This window comes from Pyrus communis, chromosome 11 (assembly GCF_041283825.1).
Source record: "Pyrus communis isolate YQ-2024b chromosome 11, ASM4128382v1, whole genome shotgun sequence".
NCBI lineage: Eukaryota > Viridiplantae > Streptophyta > Magnoliopsida > Rosales > Rosaceae > Pyrus > Pyrus communis.
Window position 1 is genome coordinate 22,890,496 of NC_142575.1, and position 17,834 is coordinate 22,908,329.

Here is a 17,834-nt window from a genome sequence, read left to right on the forward strand (position 1 = left end):
AACTGGGAAAAATTCAAACTTAGTTTTCTCCTTCGTTTTTCAACCATTTTTCACGATTCAAACGCCAAAATGAAGCTTAGGACTAGTAGAACAACGTTAGACTAGTTTTAAGGCCTAAAAATTAAGGAATCTCACCTGTCTTCAAGGTCAAAACTCGGCCAACTTTGCACAGGACGATCCCGACGTCCAAATTCACCCAACGAACCACTCCGAGGCTCCTTGGGACCTCACAAACACATCTACAAGCTTAGAAATTCCAAAAACACACTAGTTTAGGTTTGCATGAACAGTGTTTCAAATCGGCCATTGTTGAAACGACGTGAAAACGTTCGAATTCTTACCTGGAATTGGTATGGTTGTGCTCCTCACAACCTCACGAGTCCAATGGTGTAATTGGTTTCTTGATTGGTGAAGGTTTGAATATGTTTGTGTGTAGTCCGTATGTTGAATGAAGAAGAAGAAGATGAACTCGGGGAGGAAGAGAGAGAGAGAGAGAAAGACAGAGTGAGGGAATGAGGGAGGGAATCCCGGGAGAAAAGAAAATGTATGAGTGTGTGTGGTCCCACAACCCACACAACACAATACTAATGTGTTAAAAACGAACTAAGGGGTAAAATTGTAATTTCAATGTACGTTAAAATGAAATTTGGGACGGGATGTTACAGTGGCCGTTATTGCATTTGGTTAAGTAATTCACTAATTTTCATACCGTAATTGCTTCCATTTTTTATACGTATCATTTTAGGATTCGATAATTTCCATAAGAGTTTTCATCAACAATGACCAAAATTTAACACCTAATTTTTTAAATGTCACTTTTTATAACATCTTTAAAATAACAAAAAACCCAGTTAAATAGACTCAACCTTTGGTATGGGAAGGTTTTAGAGCATATCCTAGGGTTTTATTTCGCCACACTTTTAGTTGGATGCATGATTTCTAATGAAGAACAAGTGGAGTGAGTAAAACTCCACAATCACGGTGGTTGCCTCCTAATGAAGGGTGGGTGAAACTAAATGTGGATGGAGCCATAAGGACAACGGACGGGATAGGAGGTGCAATTCTATTCTTCTCAGAGTAAGAACAACTCAAAGTTTGGAGCGGTTGAGTGGCTTACTCACAACTCCCATCAGAATTCCATTGACCTCCCCTTTTCTATGTAAATGAGTTTTGAATTTTGAGGATATTTAAGTTTATTCGCGTGAGCTTTCTTTTATATTAATTTTTTTTTAATACAAAAATGACATTGATGAATTAAGATATTAAATATTGACTATTAATGATAAATACTCGTTCTTAAAAAAAGAAAAAGAAAATTAGAAAGGAAAAGAACAGGAACATTGGTAAAGAAAACAGCAGAAGGAAAAGATGATAGCAAACAATCTAACGGCTGGATGTCTGTCGCACAATATCCAAATTGCATAGCTTAGTAAGCAATGCGAATCCAAAGGGGACAAATGCCCTGTCCTCGTAATGGTCAATCTAAACCACCCTTCGATTCCAATTTCTTCAGCTCTCCAGTAAGTAACCACTTCGCATTTACCCAAACATGTCGCTGAACAATCCGACTAATAAGTAATATCCTCTCCGTATCCCCCACTCAAACACCCCCAATTTTGTCCCATCCAGTATCCCATATCCCAAACACATGAAAATTAGAAAAACCCCTATACAATAAATTTCAAAATTTCCCCAATTTCAGAACTTTGACAATAAATTTATTCGATTATTTGCTGTTTTATTCTCAATTACTTCATTTTTCGTTCTGGGTTTTGTTCATATTCTGTTCTTTTATTGTAATTTATTGAAATGGCGCTCGAGTCTTGTGTCCTGGCTCCGAATATGTTCGTTTCCGGGTCGAAATCATGGAGTCTCTTGTGTTGCAATCAGAAAACAAAGTTTCCGGTAAAGGTTTTGCTGCAAAATAATCGGTACCCGTTTCGATTCGGGCCGAATTGTATCGGTAGTAGCGGTGTGAAGAGGTTCTTAGCTCCAAGGTTTGAAGGAGTTGGCTTACTTGTTAATAGAGCTCCGTTGAAAGCTTTAGGTGAAGATAGGGAGAGTGTGGGTGGTACGAATGCTGTTTTGGGTTCGAAATTTGATTTTGTTAAGGAATTGGTGAAGTGTGGTGTAGTTTTGGCAGCTGTGGTTGGTGGGGTTTTGATTTATGGCTGTAGGAAAGCTTTTGCTGTGGAGGGTGTGGTCGATGCAGGTTATGGGGTTGTTGGGCAGAGCATATTGTTGCTCAGGAATGCCTGGCCCAAGACCTTGCAGGTACTGCAGGTGTTCAAAGAGCAGGGTTTGATTTTGGCGGCGCTTTTGGGTCTCTCGGCGTTTTTCTCAATGGCGGAGACTTCAATTACGACCCTCTGGCCCTGGAAGGTATGAACTTGTTATGTTACGTGAATGCTTATATCAGCGGTATTGTCAAGGATTGTTTATTTGTTTGGATGCTGAACTTGTACCCAACTGGACACTGTACCCTTTTGACTTCATTTTGTAATGTTACTTTGTATCCTGGTAGGTAATACGAATGAACATTGTAGAAGAGTGTATTGTTAGTCTATGACTAAAGTTTATCGTTCAGTTGTATGTTTTCGCTAGTTTCCATTTCTGGTTTGATATCCTGGTCATATGACGTAATAGAGTTAGGCTCTGTCCTCCCTAGAGTGCATTTTGTACCTTTGAACTAATACTGCAAATGATCTTTGCCTAAACTTTGCAATTAGTCAATAATAACTTGATTTCATATATGAGAGTTAGCATTATCTGTGGTTAGCTTCATTCTTAACAAGACAATTCTTTTCAATGGCATTAAGAAGCTCAATATATTACGGTGGTGTTCTTTTTTGGTCCTTTTGTGCTGATATATTTGTGAGTTTGAAATACTTGTACCTGTGTTCCAGCGAATGATCTTCCTATTAGAATAATGAATGAAGGTGAATGATCTGACACACTAGGATCTTAAAATAACATTAGTTAACTGATATTAATAATGTGTCAGATTCGTGAGTTGGCTGAGAAAGAGTCTGAAAATGGCGTCTTCAAATTGCTTCGCAACGATGTTACGCGGTTCTTGACAACCATACTTATTGGCACAACGTACTTTCCTTCTTGTTTCTTGCTGGCATCAATTTTTATTTATTTATTTTTATCGTGAAGTTGAACATTTCTTTCTTATTGTAGAATTTACTTATTTACTCAGTGTTGTCAATATTGGAGCAACTGCTTTAGTTACAGATGCTGCAACAGCAATATTTGGTGAAGCTGGTGTCACTGCAGCAACGGGCATAATGACTGTATGTCTCATTTTCCTTTCTTGATCAATTTATAAACATAGACATGAGAGAGAGAGAGAGAGAGAGAGAGAGAGAGAGAGAGAGAGAGAGAGAGAGAGTCTAATTATTTTGTTTTGTTAAAGAGAATGATATGTCTACTACATAGACGCTGACTTTTGCTGAAAAAAGCTATTTTTAGAAGTAAAGTTTAAAAGAAGTGTTGTGTTGAGAGAGAGAGAGAGAGAGAGAGTCTCTAATTATTTTATTAAAGAGAATGATATGTCTTCTACATAGATGCTGACTTTTGCTGAAAAAAGCTTTTTTTAGAAGTAAAGTTTAAAAGAAGTGTTGTGTTTTCTTGTTTCCTAACTTCTTATAAAAGGCTAGAGGCTGCATATACACAAATAATATAAGGAAACAATGTACTAGTGGATTTGATAATAAATGCTGTTTGTTTTTGTTGATAATGCAAGGTTGCTATTTTGCTTCTCACCGAAATAACTCCGAAAAGTGTTGCTGTTCACAATCCCACAGAGGTTGCAAGGTTTGTGGTATGTTAGAAATCTCTCTAACTTCAGCTAAAACTGCCGATGACCACTAGTTATACATCTTTGTCTTTTGCTTTAAACTTTGAGTTGCTTGATGGTTTTGCTTTAACTGATGTTACTCCTACTTCTTTTGAATGTTGGGTGTGATGCCCCTAGGTTAGGCCAGTGGCGTGGCTTTCATTGGTACTATATCCAGTGGGGAGAATTGTTACATATCTATCGATGGGGATGCTAAAAATACTTGGGTTAAAAGGAAGAAGGTTTGCTTTTTTGATAACCCAAGTTTGAATTCTCCCTGATTTTCATTTTGTCATGGCTTATAGACATAATAGTACATACAGTAATTTAAAGAAATTGTTTGCCAAAGGAGTAGGAAAGATGACAAAGTCAGATTATGGGTAGGTTGGAAGTATCTTTAAGTGTTAATCAAAACATTTGTTGCTGATTGTATTTATAAATAGTTAGTGGGGACGTCAGTTATCTGCCTGTAAATTGTGCATGTTTTATCTCTCTCCAACATCAACTGAAAAGCCTCTTCCTTTACTAACTCCTTTACTCTCATTTTTTCCCTCTCCTAAGTGTCCTGACTAGTCTTCTCAGTTAAAAGACAAGCTGTAGACATTTCTATAAAGTTAAGGAGAGTGGCATAGGAAGACTAGTCACATAAATACTATATTTCATAAATTTGATAGTATAAATTTATTATGACCATTCAATAATATGATTTCTCTATTTCTGTTCATGTTATCTCTTATACATCATATCATAATATGATGTATAATTGAGTTTTTAAACACATTGGTTAGGTGGCTAGAGACTGTAGAAAAAACCCCTTTCACTGGACCTTGCTCTTTGATGTACCCAACGACAATAGACTAAACTAGCAAATATAGAAAACTTAGAAACACACAAGAATTATACTGGTTCGGCAGAACTTATGCCTACGTCCAGTTGTGATTTCCCTAGGTAGAGAAATCACCGCTTCTTTGATTAATAATAGGGATTACAGAACTTATGCAAACCCTAGAACTAATCTCAAACCTCTCTGCTGTTTGGCTGTTTTCTCTCTGCTGAAAATCAGCCTTGCCGCACCCTATTTATAGATATAGGGTTGGCTTACATGTCCTTTACAGATTATAATTCCTATTCTAAGTGGAATAGGAATTTAGACTTCCTTTCCAATTCCAAATAGACTTCTAGGATTTCTAATCTACATTGAATAAGGAAACTAAGATTCTTTCCTAGCCCTTTTAGGAGAAGAATTGGTGCACCCTTTCCCTAAAACAATCCTAAACAGAAAAGGACACAAACTGACGAGCCAAAAACTAACAATCTCCACCTTGGTGAGTCAAACCAAGTCTTGATCGTTTGCACCCCAGAGTATCTTTGAACCTTCTTGAAGTAGCTCTGGAAAAACTTCAAGAGTCTTCACCTTGGCAACCTCCTTCTTGCCTCATTGCACCTCAGGTGAGGAGGTGCTCCACTTTAATCAATCAACGAGATTGATCAAGTTCAAACAATGCTTGAACTTCTTGGCCGGCACTATCTTTGTAAGGAAATCTGCGGCATTGTCATCCGTATGAACCTTTTCAATCCAAATTTCCTTAGACTCCACCCAATCTCTGATTCTGTGATATCTTGCTTCAATGTGCTTTGATCTTCCAGAAAAAACCTGATTCTTTGCCAAGTGAATGGCACTTTGACTATCACACTTAAGCTTCACACAATCTTGAGTGATTCCCATTTGACTTACCAAGCCACTAAGCCAAATTGCTTCCTTTCCAGCTTCGGCCAATGCAATATACTCTGCCTCTGTGGTCGATAAAGCTGTAATTGGTTGCAGTAGTGCCCTCCAACTGATTGGTCCTCCTGCGCATGTAAACACATAACCAGAAGTTGACCTTCTCTTGTCCAAGTCCCCTGCATAATCGGCATCCACATATCCTAACACCCCTGCATTTTCCTTTTGCTTCTCAAACATAATCCTTTGTCGCCAAGAACCCTTCAAATAACGCAAAATCCACTTGACTGCATCCCAATGTTGCTTTCCTGGATTTGCCATGTATCTGGAAACAACACTGATTGCTTAAGCTATGTCAGGACGTGTGCATACCATTGCATACATGAGGCAGCCCACGGCATTAGCATAAGGCACCTTCTTCATTTCTTGTTGCTCTTCCTCGGACGTAGGACACTGTTGTCCACTTAACCTGAAGTGAGCTGCCAAAGGAGTCGAAACTACCTTTGCTTCTTGCATGTTGAACTTCTCAAGAACCTTCTGAATATACTTGGCTTGTGATATCCAAATCCTTCCAGCGGTCCTATCTCTCTGAATTTCCATGCCAAGGATCTTCTGTGCGGCACCTAGATCCTTCATGTCGAACTCCTCGCTCAACATCCTTTTCAAGTCTTGAATTCTAGACTTGTCTTGACAAGCAATTAACATGTCATCCACATATAGCAATAGCAATATGATCATCCCATCTTGGAACACATGATAGTACACACAACAGTCATACAAACACCTTCTAAAATTAATTTTCAGCATGAATGAATCAAACCTCTTGTACCACTGTCTTGGAGACTGTTTCAGGCCATACAGGGACTTCCTTAGCTGACATACTAGGTTTTCTTTCCCATATTCAACAAACCCTTCTGGTTGAGCCATGAATATCGTCTCCTCTAAATCCCCATGAAGAAACACTGTCTTCACATCCATCTGCTCAATCTCCATGTCATGCTGAGCTGCCATTGCTAAAAGCAATCGGATAGAAGTATGCTTGACTACAGGTGAAAAGATCTCATCATAATCCACCCCTTCCTTTTGTGAGTACCCCTTAGCCACGATCCTTGCTTTGAATGTCACGGCATCTTGTTCATGTAGTCCTTCCTTTTTCCTAAATACCCACTTGCATCCAACTAGCTTTCTGTCTTTGGGTTTAGGAACCAACTCCCAAACAGAGTTCTTGTAAAGAGACTCCATTTCCTCTGTCATAGCACTTATCCAACTATCTCGCTCATCACTTGCTATAGCTTCTCGATAAGTAGTTGGATCTCCTTGACTAATGTTAAGAGCATAATTAACTTCGTTTTGGTCAAACCCCAACCTGTCAAGTTTCTTCTTGTTCCGCTTAGGTTTGTCCAGTGCTATGCATCTTTGGAATGCAGGTGGATTGTTAGGTGGAGTTTGACTCCTTTGGGGTATCTGGCGGATTGGAGTACCTTCAATCTGTCCTGTTTCTTGCTCCACCTGATTCCTAACTGGTGAATGATGCTGATGCTCTTCTTCTTCCTCAAAACCATCAGATTCGGCCTCTTACTCAATTTGCTCCACCTGAGCTTCTTCTTCCTCTGAACTGATTAACGGAATCTTTGTTGCTTCAATTCCAGCATCATCCTTCTTCTCCCTACTGCTCTTGACTTTATTCAGAGGCATGGTTGTCTCATCAAAGACAACATCTCGACTGACAACCTTTTTCCTGTTGTTGAAATCCCAAAGCTTGAAACCCTTCACTCCTTTCTCAAAACCTAGGAATATGCAATGTATAGACTTCGGTTTGAGCTTGGACCTTTCATCACTTGGAATATGTGCATAAGCACTACAGCCGAACACCCTGAGCTTGGAATAATCCACCGGCTTCTCAGACCATACCTCTTCTGCACTCTTAAAACCGAGAACTGTAGATGGTGATCTGTTAGTCAAATAACTTGCATGATTAACAGCCTCTGCCCAAAAACTATCAGGCAATCCTGCATGAAATCGCATGCTCCTTTCTCTCTCCATGAGAGTTCGGTTCATCCTCTCAGCAGCTCCATTTTGTTGGGGATTCTTCTTTACTGTGAAGTGCCTTATGATGCCTTCCTGCTTGCAGTAATCGGTGAACTCAATACTTGTATATTCACCTCCATTGTCACTTCTCAGATACTTGATCTTTCTTCCAGTTTGATTCTCGGTTTCTGTTTTCCATTCCTTGAACTTTGCAAAAACCTCGGATTTCTGCTTCATGAAATAAATCCAAACCTTCCTAGAAAAATCATCCATGAAAGTAACAAAATACCTGGCTCCACCATTTGATTTAGTTGGAGCAGGACCCCAAACATCTGAGTGAATATAGCTGAGTTGCTCCTTACTTCGGCTATCTGCACTGCTACTTGCGAATGATACCTTTCTTTGCTTCCCAAGAACACAGTATTCACAAAAGTCCAGTTTGCAAGCTGACACGCCTTCCAACAGGCCTTGCTTGTGTAATTCTTGCAATCCCTTCTGGCTTATGTGCCCGAGCCTATGATGCCATAGTTCAGTCTTGTCTTCTATACTTTGATTTACAGAAACAGCTGCTCCCCCGACTATAGTGGTCCCAATTAACTTGTACAACTTATTGGGTTGTAGGTCACCCCGCATTACCACTAGCGATCCTTTGGTTACCCTGAGTCTTCCTTTTTTAGACTTGTACCCATAACCGGCCTCATCTAAAGTACCCAAGGAAATCAAATTCTTTCTTAGTCTAGGGACATACCTGACGTTCCCTAAAGCTCGTATCATCCCATCGAACATTCTGATTCGAACAGTGCCGATTCCTCTTACAGGACATGAAGAATCATCCCCCATTAAGACTTCCCCGCTGCTGACTTCTTTGAAAGTATCGAACCATTCTTTTACTGCACACATATGAAACGTGCATCCAGTATCCAAAATCCAATTGAAAGCCTTGGAGCCCGATGTTACCGAAAGAAGTTCCCCGTCACTCTCATGTTCGGTGACTGCACTAGCGGAACCTGAGCTTCCTTCCATCTTGGCTTTCTTTTCTTTCCAAATCTTGCAGTTCCTCTTCCAATGATCGGCTGAACCACATTCGAAGCAACCTTCCTTCTTTTCCTTTTTCTTCTTGGATTTTGACCTACCTCTGTTGCCAGTTTTCTCTTCTCTTGTCTTTTCCCGCCCCCTCTCCTTGCCTTTGGCATAAAGGCCTTGAGAGCTTTCAGTTATATCATCTAGTTTAGCATATGACTGAAGAGCTTGAATTACGTCTTCAAGCTTCAAGGACTCTTTTCCAAACATTAGAGTTGTTCGAAAGTGCTTGAAAGACGAAGGTAGAGACCTTAGCAGGATGATAGCCATATCATCATCTTTGTAAGTCTCTTCGACTTTCTGAAGATTAGCTATGCAATTCTGGAACCTGCATACGTGATCTTCAATATCACCTCCTTCTTCTAGTCGAAGCCCGAATAGTTCATCCTTTAGAAAAAGTTTATTGGACACGGTTTTTCCCATATAAACATTCTCCAATTTTTCCCATGCTTCCTGGGCAGACATCTTTTCGGTGATGTGTGACCGAACTGATCTTGTGAGATGGATCTCGATGGAACTCTTGGCCTTCTTGAGAACCTTATTCCATGCTGCTTCTGTCATGCTTTCCGGCTTCTTACCATCAAGTGCATCATCCAAATCCTGCTGTATCAGTACGTTCTTCATCATCCTTTGCCAGTCCGTGAAGTCATCCTTGCCGTCAAAGGGTTTTAACGCAGGTCCTTGATCCGCGTTCATCTTCCCTTTTAACATCGTAGAACACCTTGATCCTAGCTCTTGATACCAATTGTAGAAAAAACCCCTTTCACTGGACCTTGTTCTTTGATGTACCCAACGACAATAGACTAAACTAGCAAATATAGAAAACTTAGAAACACACAAGAATTATACTAGTTCGGCAGAACTTATGCCTACGTCCAGTTGTGATTTCCCTAGGTAGAGAAATCACCGCTTCTTTGATTAATAATAGAGATTACAGAACTTATGCAAACCCTAGAACTAATCTCAAACCTCTCTGCTGTTTGGCTGTTTTCTCTCTGCTGAAAATCAGCCTTGCCGCACCCTATTTATAGATATAGGGTTGGCTTACATGTCCTTTACAGGATTATAATTCCTATTCTAAGTGGAATAGGAATTTAGACTTCCTTTCCAATTCCAAATAGACTTCTAGGATTTCTAATCTACATTGAATAAGGAAACTAAGATTCTTTCCTAGCCCTTTTAGGAGAAGAATTGGTGCACCCTTTCCCTAAAACAATCCTAAACAGAAAAGGACACAAACTGACGAGCCAAAAACTAACAGAGACAAACTCGAGGCCACTTTCTAGTTCGCAATTTTTTTTCTCCCTATTAGAATGTGGCGTACGCTTTGTTCTGTTAGGTGTGCGTTGGAAATCTCTACCCAAGAGCAGTACGTATTCAGCTGATGTGCCATATGGCTTAAGTTAAGCTTCTCAAGAAATAAAAAGAAAAGAAAAAAGGAAGCATCTTCAGTATTCAACAGCTCCTAACAGCTTATGTTTATGGGAGAATTTTAAACCAATGGACTTTATCATAGCTTCTTCAATATTCACATGCCAACCCCAACGACTACAAATGCTCCATATCACCCAACATAATTAATCCACGTGTTTGGGTCAGTCTTACTACATGTGAAGGGGGTATGTTGATAATATAGTATCCCATATCGAAAATTATCAGCCTTGCATTATTACAAATTATATGATCCAGGGTCTCCATGTAGCCAATTAGTTGTGGGTTAGACGCACTAAGTTTAACAATATATTAGGATTCTTATCTCATTTGTTTGTTGACAGCAAGCGGAACATCTACCATTCTAGAATATTATTGAGGATATCTTCTTTTGTTTAACCTGACTATATTTTCTGGTGTACCTTAATTTTTTTATTTTTTACGCATATACCTTCACTTTATGGATAATAAAGAATTACATCTGTGGAATATTCTAGTCGTATCTATTAATGTTGTTTACTTAGGAAATTATGCCCTTAATTTACACGATTTTTCTTTTTATCAGCGAACCGTATGTTACTGAAGAGGAGTTAAAACTGATGCTGCGGGGGGCAGAGTTAAGTGGGGCAATAGAGGAGGAAGAACAGGTATTGGAACAGGGCTTTTTATTTTTTACTTTTGTTGAAAATATCTTTTGGTTTTGATTACTTGTTGCAAGATGAAAAACAAATACTTTGTTTTTGAATAGTTATAATAAATAGAAATGTTATACTCCTTGACACGTCGAGGACCTTTTGTATCTGGAGAGAAGAGAGATTGTGGGATGTGTTAGGGATTTAAGTTTATTAGTTGTCAAGCTTTCTGATATACGGTCATTATCTGAGATGCACTTTTTTATGGGAAAATAACTCCTTTTCCAGGATATGATCGAAAATGTGTTGGAGATCAAAGATACTCATGTTAGGGAGGTGATGACACCTCTCGTAGACGTAGTTGCCATCGATGCCAGTGCAACACTAGTTGATTTTCATGACCTGTGGGTAACTCATCAATATTCAAGGTAATCCAAAATTTTAGTGCTACACCGAATAGTTTTTTCATGCCTTCTGGTGATAATATCTTGAACATTCTTCTAGGGTACCTGTATTTGAGCAGCGTGTTGACAATATAGTAGGAATAGCATATGCAATGGATCTACTGGATTATGTTCAGAAGGTGAGACAGTTTGTACTCGTTTTTGTCCCTCTATGAAATCCTTATTCTTTATTTATTAATTGAATAAGCGATCTCATAGTGCAGAACTGTAAATTTGTTTGATTTTGAAGGGTGAGCTACTAGAAAGTACTACTGTGGGGGATATGGCTCAAAAACCTGCTTACTTTGTGCCTGGTAATCATTTGTGTTATGCCAAGTTCTATTAATCTCATCTGTTCTAGCTTAAATATTCATTGTACATTGCAGTCTCTTAGTTTTCTTTTGTATTTATTACAGATGAAATTCCTTTTTGTATTTTTTTTATTTTTATTTTTTTAAACTTGTAATTAAAACCGTTTCTGAAAATAAATTGGCACCAAGGTAATTCAAATCCTGGGGTGGTGGTTGGTTAGTTTTTTTTGGCAATGCCTATAACCTTTGCCTGTTTTGGTACGTAGGCCTCATTCTAGAGAAGTCTTTGGGGATGTTATAAGGCTTAAATCCCTTGGTGCCCACCCGACCGATCGGGTGCATCCTACATTGAGTTTCATGTTCTCTATCTCAAGTAGGAATCATTGAAGGAAATCTATGGGTTCAGGACTCTGAACTAATGTCACTACATGATACTAGGTCAATTCACTTGTAAAGCTTTAACAATATTAGCTTTAAAAATCTAATTGTGTTATCGTGCATAGTATCAAGTTGGGATAGCTCTTTAAGAAATTATGGGCTGTTCATGGTCAAAGTTGTCTGGAACGTGTTTGCCATCTGGTTTGAAATTTCTCTTACTTTTGGTCTCACTATGGAGTATGGTCCTTAATTTTAATGGTCCTTATTGCAGATTCAATGTCTGTTTGGAATCTTCTTAGGGAGTTCCGCATTCGAAAGGTTCACATGGCCGTGGTTCTTAACGAATATGGTGGAACTGTGGGGGTGTGTTCTTCATTCATCATTGAATTTAATGTTCAATGTTTCTGTTAAAAATTCACCAAGTTGCGCAGCATCTTTCTAACTTGTTTTGTGATGAAACAGATAGTAACCCTGGAAGATGTGGTTGAGGAAATTGTTGGTGAAATATTTGATGAAAATGATTCAAAAGTAATTCTCACTACCACTGTTTGTGCTCCTTGACCAATTTTTTTGTAATATGTAATGTAGCAAAAGCACTATGGGGGCACATCCATTTGCACAAGTAGTATCAGTCGAAATCTATCACATTAAAAAGCTACAAAATCAAATAAAAGTCAAGCAACGGAAAGAAAATTTCCTTGTCCCAAATTTTTTTTATGCTTGAGATATGTAGCTTTACACATACAGGGAATGGGCACAACTTTTGTTTAACCATGAACACACAAAACTATGCTTCTCAATATGATGATAACGTCTTTCTCAAGAAATAAAATAAAATAATTATTGATGATAACATCTGACTGAAATTATTGATGCTGAAACAGGAGGAGATTCAGAAAAAAACTGGCTACGTTGTGATGCGTGCAGAGGGGATATTCGATGTAGATGCAAACACATCTATTGACCAGCTCTCTGAAGATCTAAATGTCAAGATGCCAGAGGTATCTTTGAAAGTTTTGAATTCTAAATGTTGCTCTTGAAATTTATATATTAAGTGATCATACCATACCCATCCTCCCCGATCTTTTGTCTTTGAGCATTAGGTCTTTCTTGTCTTTTCTGCATAATTGCTTGTTCATTATTGCAATGTAATACAACTAAGACCATATGATGTAGTTCTATTTTTCTGATGCGTAAAAATATATTTAAAAGCACCTAGGTCTCAAGGGCCACAACCCTAGTGTCCAACCCACATACACGCAAGGGGAATTAAGAATTTAGTGAAATAAAATAAAATAAGAAACGGAAATTAAGGAGTTAGGCTCCTACTCAGTCCACCAGTCCTGTACTAGACTGAATGTTTGAGCCATCAAAGGCTCTCTGGTTCCACAAAACCAAGGGCTCGTTGTGAACTAATGCCTAGCCTTCCATACTTTACGTCTAGGAAGCAAAATTTGCACCGGCACATGGATAGCACAACGGATACCGTTGAACTCATGCATGAGAAACGACTATTACCAAGAAACTGGCTCTGTTTCATATTGTAGTTTCATTTAAAATCGTCTGATGAACAGCTGTCCACATTGGAAGTAGCACTTCTCATGCACAGTTAATTTACAGAGATGGTCTTTCCTTGTTTTGAATTTGAGTGCACGTTATGGGTATGCATATGTCCTCCCTTTAATTACAGACATCTTAACACTCAAACACTGAACAAATAAAAATTCCTGGATCATTCTTGTGCTCACCTAATACGTATGAGTGTGATTTGAGAGCTGAACTCTAATACCTTACAAAAGCTCATTAGTTTCCACTCATTATCGATTATCAAAGAACAAAGTTATGCTAAAATAATTATTTTCCAAATGGTTCTGTTTTCCTTTTCAATGTAGACAATTTTAAAAAGTATCAGCGATGTGCATTGGATGTTAGACATATTTTCCAATTTCTCTTGTACATTGATCTAACTTTCACCTGTTTACAGGGTCATCAATATGAGACAGTATCAGGTTTTATATGCGAGGCATTTGGATATATCCCAAGGACGGGTGAGAGCATCAAAGTTGTTCTTGAAAATGAAAATGAAGAGGAGATTGATGAGAGCAAGTCTGAAAACCAGGATAAAAAAGAAAAGCACCAAATTTTTAAACTAGAGGTATGATGTTTAATATTTTGCTGCATATAGTTCTTTGAAAATTCCTTACTTTTAGCTTAATTAGGTCTCAATATTAATGCTTGCACGTATTATTTTTTGGATGATTTGGTCAATCATATATATGGTGGTGGTGGGGGTAGATTGGGTTTGCCTTGGATTAACTAGTATTAAATGAGTTTTGGCAATTGGACCGAGTAATATCTTTGTTAGTATTGTTTTTTTTTTTTTTTTGGGCCAGATACTAGCAGGAAATGCCAGAAAGGTTGGTGCTGTTCGATTTGAAAGGATAGAGAATGATCCTGCTACATTGGAGACCAAAGAGGTGACCCGCTTGGTTCCCAAAATCATGAAAAGAAAGTGGAATGGTGATCGGGACTCGGATGGTACAGACTACGACGAAGATTCATTTCAGAAGAGACCACAGAACACCATATCTGATGAACATGAAGACACTGTTGATAATGTCAGTAGACATTAGTTGCATTTCGTGTGATTCCATTTTTGACGGAATCATACAAGAGGTAAAAATTGAGAACAAAATAACAAGAAGAATCAGGAAGGAATACCGTAAAAAGATTCAAAGATTTGAGTACCAAGATTTGAAAATTTCACAGTAACCTGTCCTGATGTATATCTGGTATTTGATATCTAGAAAAGTGCGTGATGTACATAGAGCCATCTTTGAGGGAGATAACCTAGGTTGATGGAACAATCAATTTAGAAAACAAAACCAAACTAGATGATTTGTACGGTCACTGGATTGTTCTTCCAATTTTGTTATTTGCATTGAGCTCCCTCTACTGTCAAAATTTCCGATTTGTACTATCTTCTCATGTTGCTCTGTAGTCTGTAGGTATGGTCAATAATCTTTTCTTTCCTTCATTTCGGCCCAAAAAAGGGCTTCGGTTTGCAGTTTGTAGTTTGCTATTAAACTTATTGAACTTGAAATGGGCAGGATTTATCATTTTGAATTCATAGGTTGACAGAGAGGTTATATTTTTCCTTGATAAATATAGTGCAGATTATGTAAGATTCGATTTCTCTCTTTCTATATGTCGATGGTTTTGCGTGCCATCACTGGTCACTGGGTTATAATCCAATTCACAAGTTGTGTGCTATCTATGGACTGTGATTCGGCCCACATCGAAAGATTTGATGTGCTGGGCCTAGTTCTGACTTAACCGACTGCGTCCAAGTAAGGAACATCTTCTTCGCTTAGGTTCTTCACAGCCTTGGAGGGAGAATCGAACATAAGAATTAACAAGAAACTAACGGAAGTGAAGGTGCATGGAAATTAGAATGTGAATAATACTTGTTCATACTGACTTTGTGAAAGCAAAATCGCTTTAACTATAAACGGTTTATCAAGCTTTTACAAAAATTTCTCATGTTTGAAATATTAGAGGAGCACCTTGAGGTTTAATGAGTGCTACTAAGCCCACCCCCTTTTCTTATATTCTCGCCCCACTTAATTTGTCACCCACTATTAAAATTAAAAACAATGAGATACTATTTCTACACCCACCTTTAATCCTACAATAACCTTAATATTTTAAGGGAAATGTTATTAGCACTCCAAAAATCTCATTCTACACTCCTCACAAGTGTATTTTTCTTTCCAAATATATAAAGTTTGGAATGTAGAATGAGATTTTTGGAGTGCCAATAACAATTCCCTATTTTAAATTCCTAACAATAAATAAAAGATAAGTTAACAATTATTACTTTTTTGTTTGTTTAAGGTTGTCATGGGTTGGATTTGGATGAGAGAAGATGTCGCGTGCACGGCATATGGAACAGGCGACACATTCCAATCGGGTTGCGCATATGGAGGAGTGGCGCGGGTCGCCTCTTTCAGGATCTGCAGAAGGCCGGCCTGCAAATAACGGGTTTGTGGGTTCGTAGTGAGTGTTTTAGCCATGAGTTTTATCTTCGCATGAAAGAAGTGGAGGACGGCTGGGAGCACCAATACTAAAGCAGTGGTTGTCCTGATGGATATGGAAGAAGAAGAGGAAAAAGAATCGAAGGGGATGTAGGGGACGATCTGGGCATGGTTCTGATAGTATTCTTCCTCCTTTTTTTTCTTTTAAACTTTTTTTTATTTTTTTAGTTTATATATATGTGTGTATATATATTCAAATTGATTTTTTTTAGGTTTTACTTTGTCAAAATCCTTTTTTGTTTAGGTCCTTCAAAGTCACTTTGCAAGAGGATAAATTTGTAAACAAAATATTTAATTTGGAGTGGTGGAGAAATAAAACATCTGGGTGGGAGTAGCAACACTTGGTTTAATTCACTTTCACAACATGCCCATAAAGACAAATTTACCCTTTTATTTGCTTATTTAACACTAAAAACTTTTATAAATCAAATAAAAAAACCAAAATATTCCCTATTCATAATCTCAAACGAAACCCTAACCAAAGCACGGATGCGTCTCTCTCTCTCTCTCAACCGAAGCCACCCTTCTCTCAGTCTCCCATTATCATTTCTTTCAATCCAACCCAAAACCAAAACCACCGAATTGAACCACAGGTGAAGATATTGAATTCAGATTTTCCAAGGTTCTAAAAAGCGCTAGATAACAATAGTGCGGTGGGAAAGGGTATAACGCTTAGATGTCTAAGAGGGGCCTATGTGGTTTTTTTATTTATTTTTATAAATTTTATAAATTGTATCAGGATACATCAATTGCAAAATATAAATTATGAAGTACTAGAATAAGAAAAGGAGAAGCCGGCCGGTTGTGTTTTAGAGATTCTCTATGTAAGCTGTTCATCCGTTAAAAAAACCTCAACAAAGTTGAGTAGTAGTGAGGTTTTCTCAACGCTCCCTATCTTGAACGCCTACACAGAACCAAACTTTTTATGATATATTGCCCATGTTACAGATATTTCCCCTCTTTTCATCTAAGACGCTTCATTTTTCCGTCACCAAATGATATGTAGACGTGATTAAACGATACAGAATATGGTTGGGATTCATTTGTACACTGACCAGATCACACACTGGACTCGGAAAGGAACATAAGATACTGCTTCTGATCATCCTGGTACATATTATAATTACATTGTTAATGCTTCCTCAATATAACTAGTAGATCTAACTAGAACTATATATATATATATATATTTAACAATAACATTACAAAGCGATGAACCATCAGTACGTACAAGCAGCTTCACAGGCGAAGAGAAGTGTCGACATCTGAATCATCAAAATTGTCTGTTCTGCAGATGACTGGAACTGAACTTGAACCTACGTTCCCCATGTCCCGAGTCTCATCAGAAACCTGCAGATAACTAGATTGCTTGCTCTGCAAGTTAGGTTGGAGATACATTGAGTACAGGGGTTGGTGAGGAGGTGGCTTACTGTTGTGAGAAACTGTCAATCCAGATTGGAGAAACAACCCAGTTGGCTCGTAATATGCGGCCGGAGTACAAATCCTGTCTGATTCAGAAAGTATCTGCCTCAAGAGCTCTCTCTCCTGCCTAATCTCCTTTGCTCTCTGCAATTGTCGAAACCTCTCTTGCAATAAGACAATGGAAGAATGAACTGCTGTGCCATCTTTGCCTTGCCTAGCCATAAAGAGGGGCTGTAATTATATTTCAATTGCCTTTTGAGGTGACCTTGTGGGGGTTGTATACCTATATATATATCTAGTGCATGATGAGTAATTAGGAAAATGTTTATTTATTTATTTTATTGAAATTAGGCTGCCATCCATCAGATTCTAATGATGTGAACAAAGAAGAAGTATCTGCATCTTTGATGCAAAGTCCAAGAAGGCAAAGCTTTGTAGCTAAATA

At 38.2% G+C, this 17,834-nt stretch overlaps 1 protein-coding gene across 1 annotated transcript; it reads left to right on the forward strand.

Moving 5' to 3' along the window:
- Positions 1-1,400: 1,400 nt before the first annotated feature.
- Positions 1,401-14,834, forward strand: LOC137742397 (DUF21 domain-containing protein At1g55930, chloroplastic). The gene is made up of 14 exons (XM_068482256.2): positions 1,401-2,382; positions 3,005-3,102; positions 3,206-3,299; positions 3,752-3,829; positions 3,983-4,086; positions 10,672-10,753; positions 11,027-11,166; positions 11,243-11,321; positions 11,432-11,495; positions 12,142-12,233; positions 12,333-12,398; positions 12,755-12,871; positions 13,855-14,025; positions 14,264-14,834. The coding sequence occupies exons 1-14, from the start codon at positions 1,810-1,812 to the stop codon at positions 14,501-14,503; spliced, it is 1,998 nt and encodes a 665-aa protein (XP_068338357.1). The 5' UTR covers positions 1,401-1,809; the 3' UTR covers positions 14,504-14,834.
- Positions 14,835-17,834: the final 3,000 nt, after the last annotated feature.

Excerpts from the sequence above, each read along its gene's own strand:
- LOC137742397 (XM_068482256.2), top strand. The coding sequence starts at position 1,810 with ATGGCGCTCGAGTCTTGTGTCCTGGCTCCGAATATGTTCGTTTCCGGG. Across the intron at positions 2,383-3,004 it reads CGACCCTCTGGCCCTGGAAG|ATTCGTGAGTTGGCTGAGAA; the intron begins GTATGAACTTGT and ends ATAATGTGTCAG. Across the intron at positions 11,322-11,431 it reads TACTGGATTATGTTCAGAAG|GGTGAGCTACTAGAAAGTAC; the intron begins GTGAGACAGTTT and ends TTGATTTTGAAG.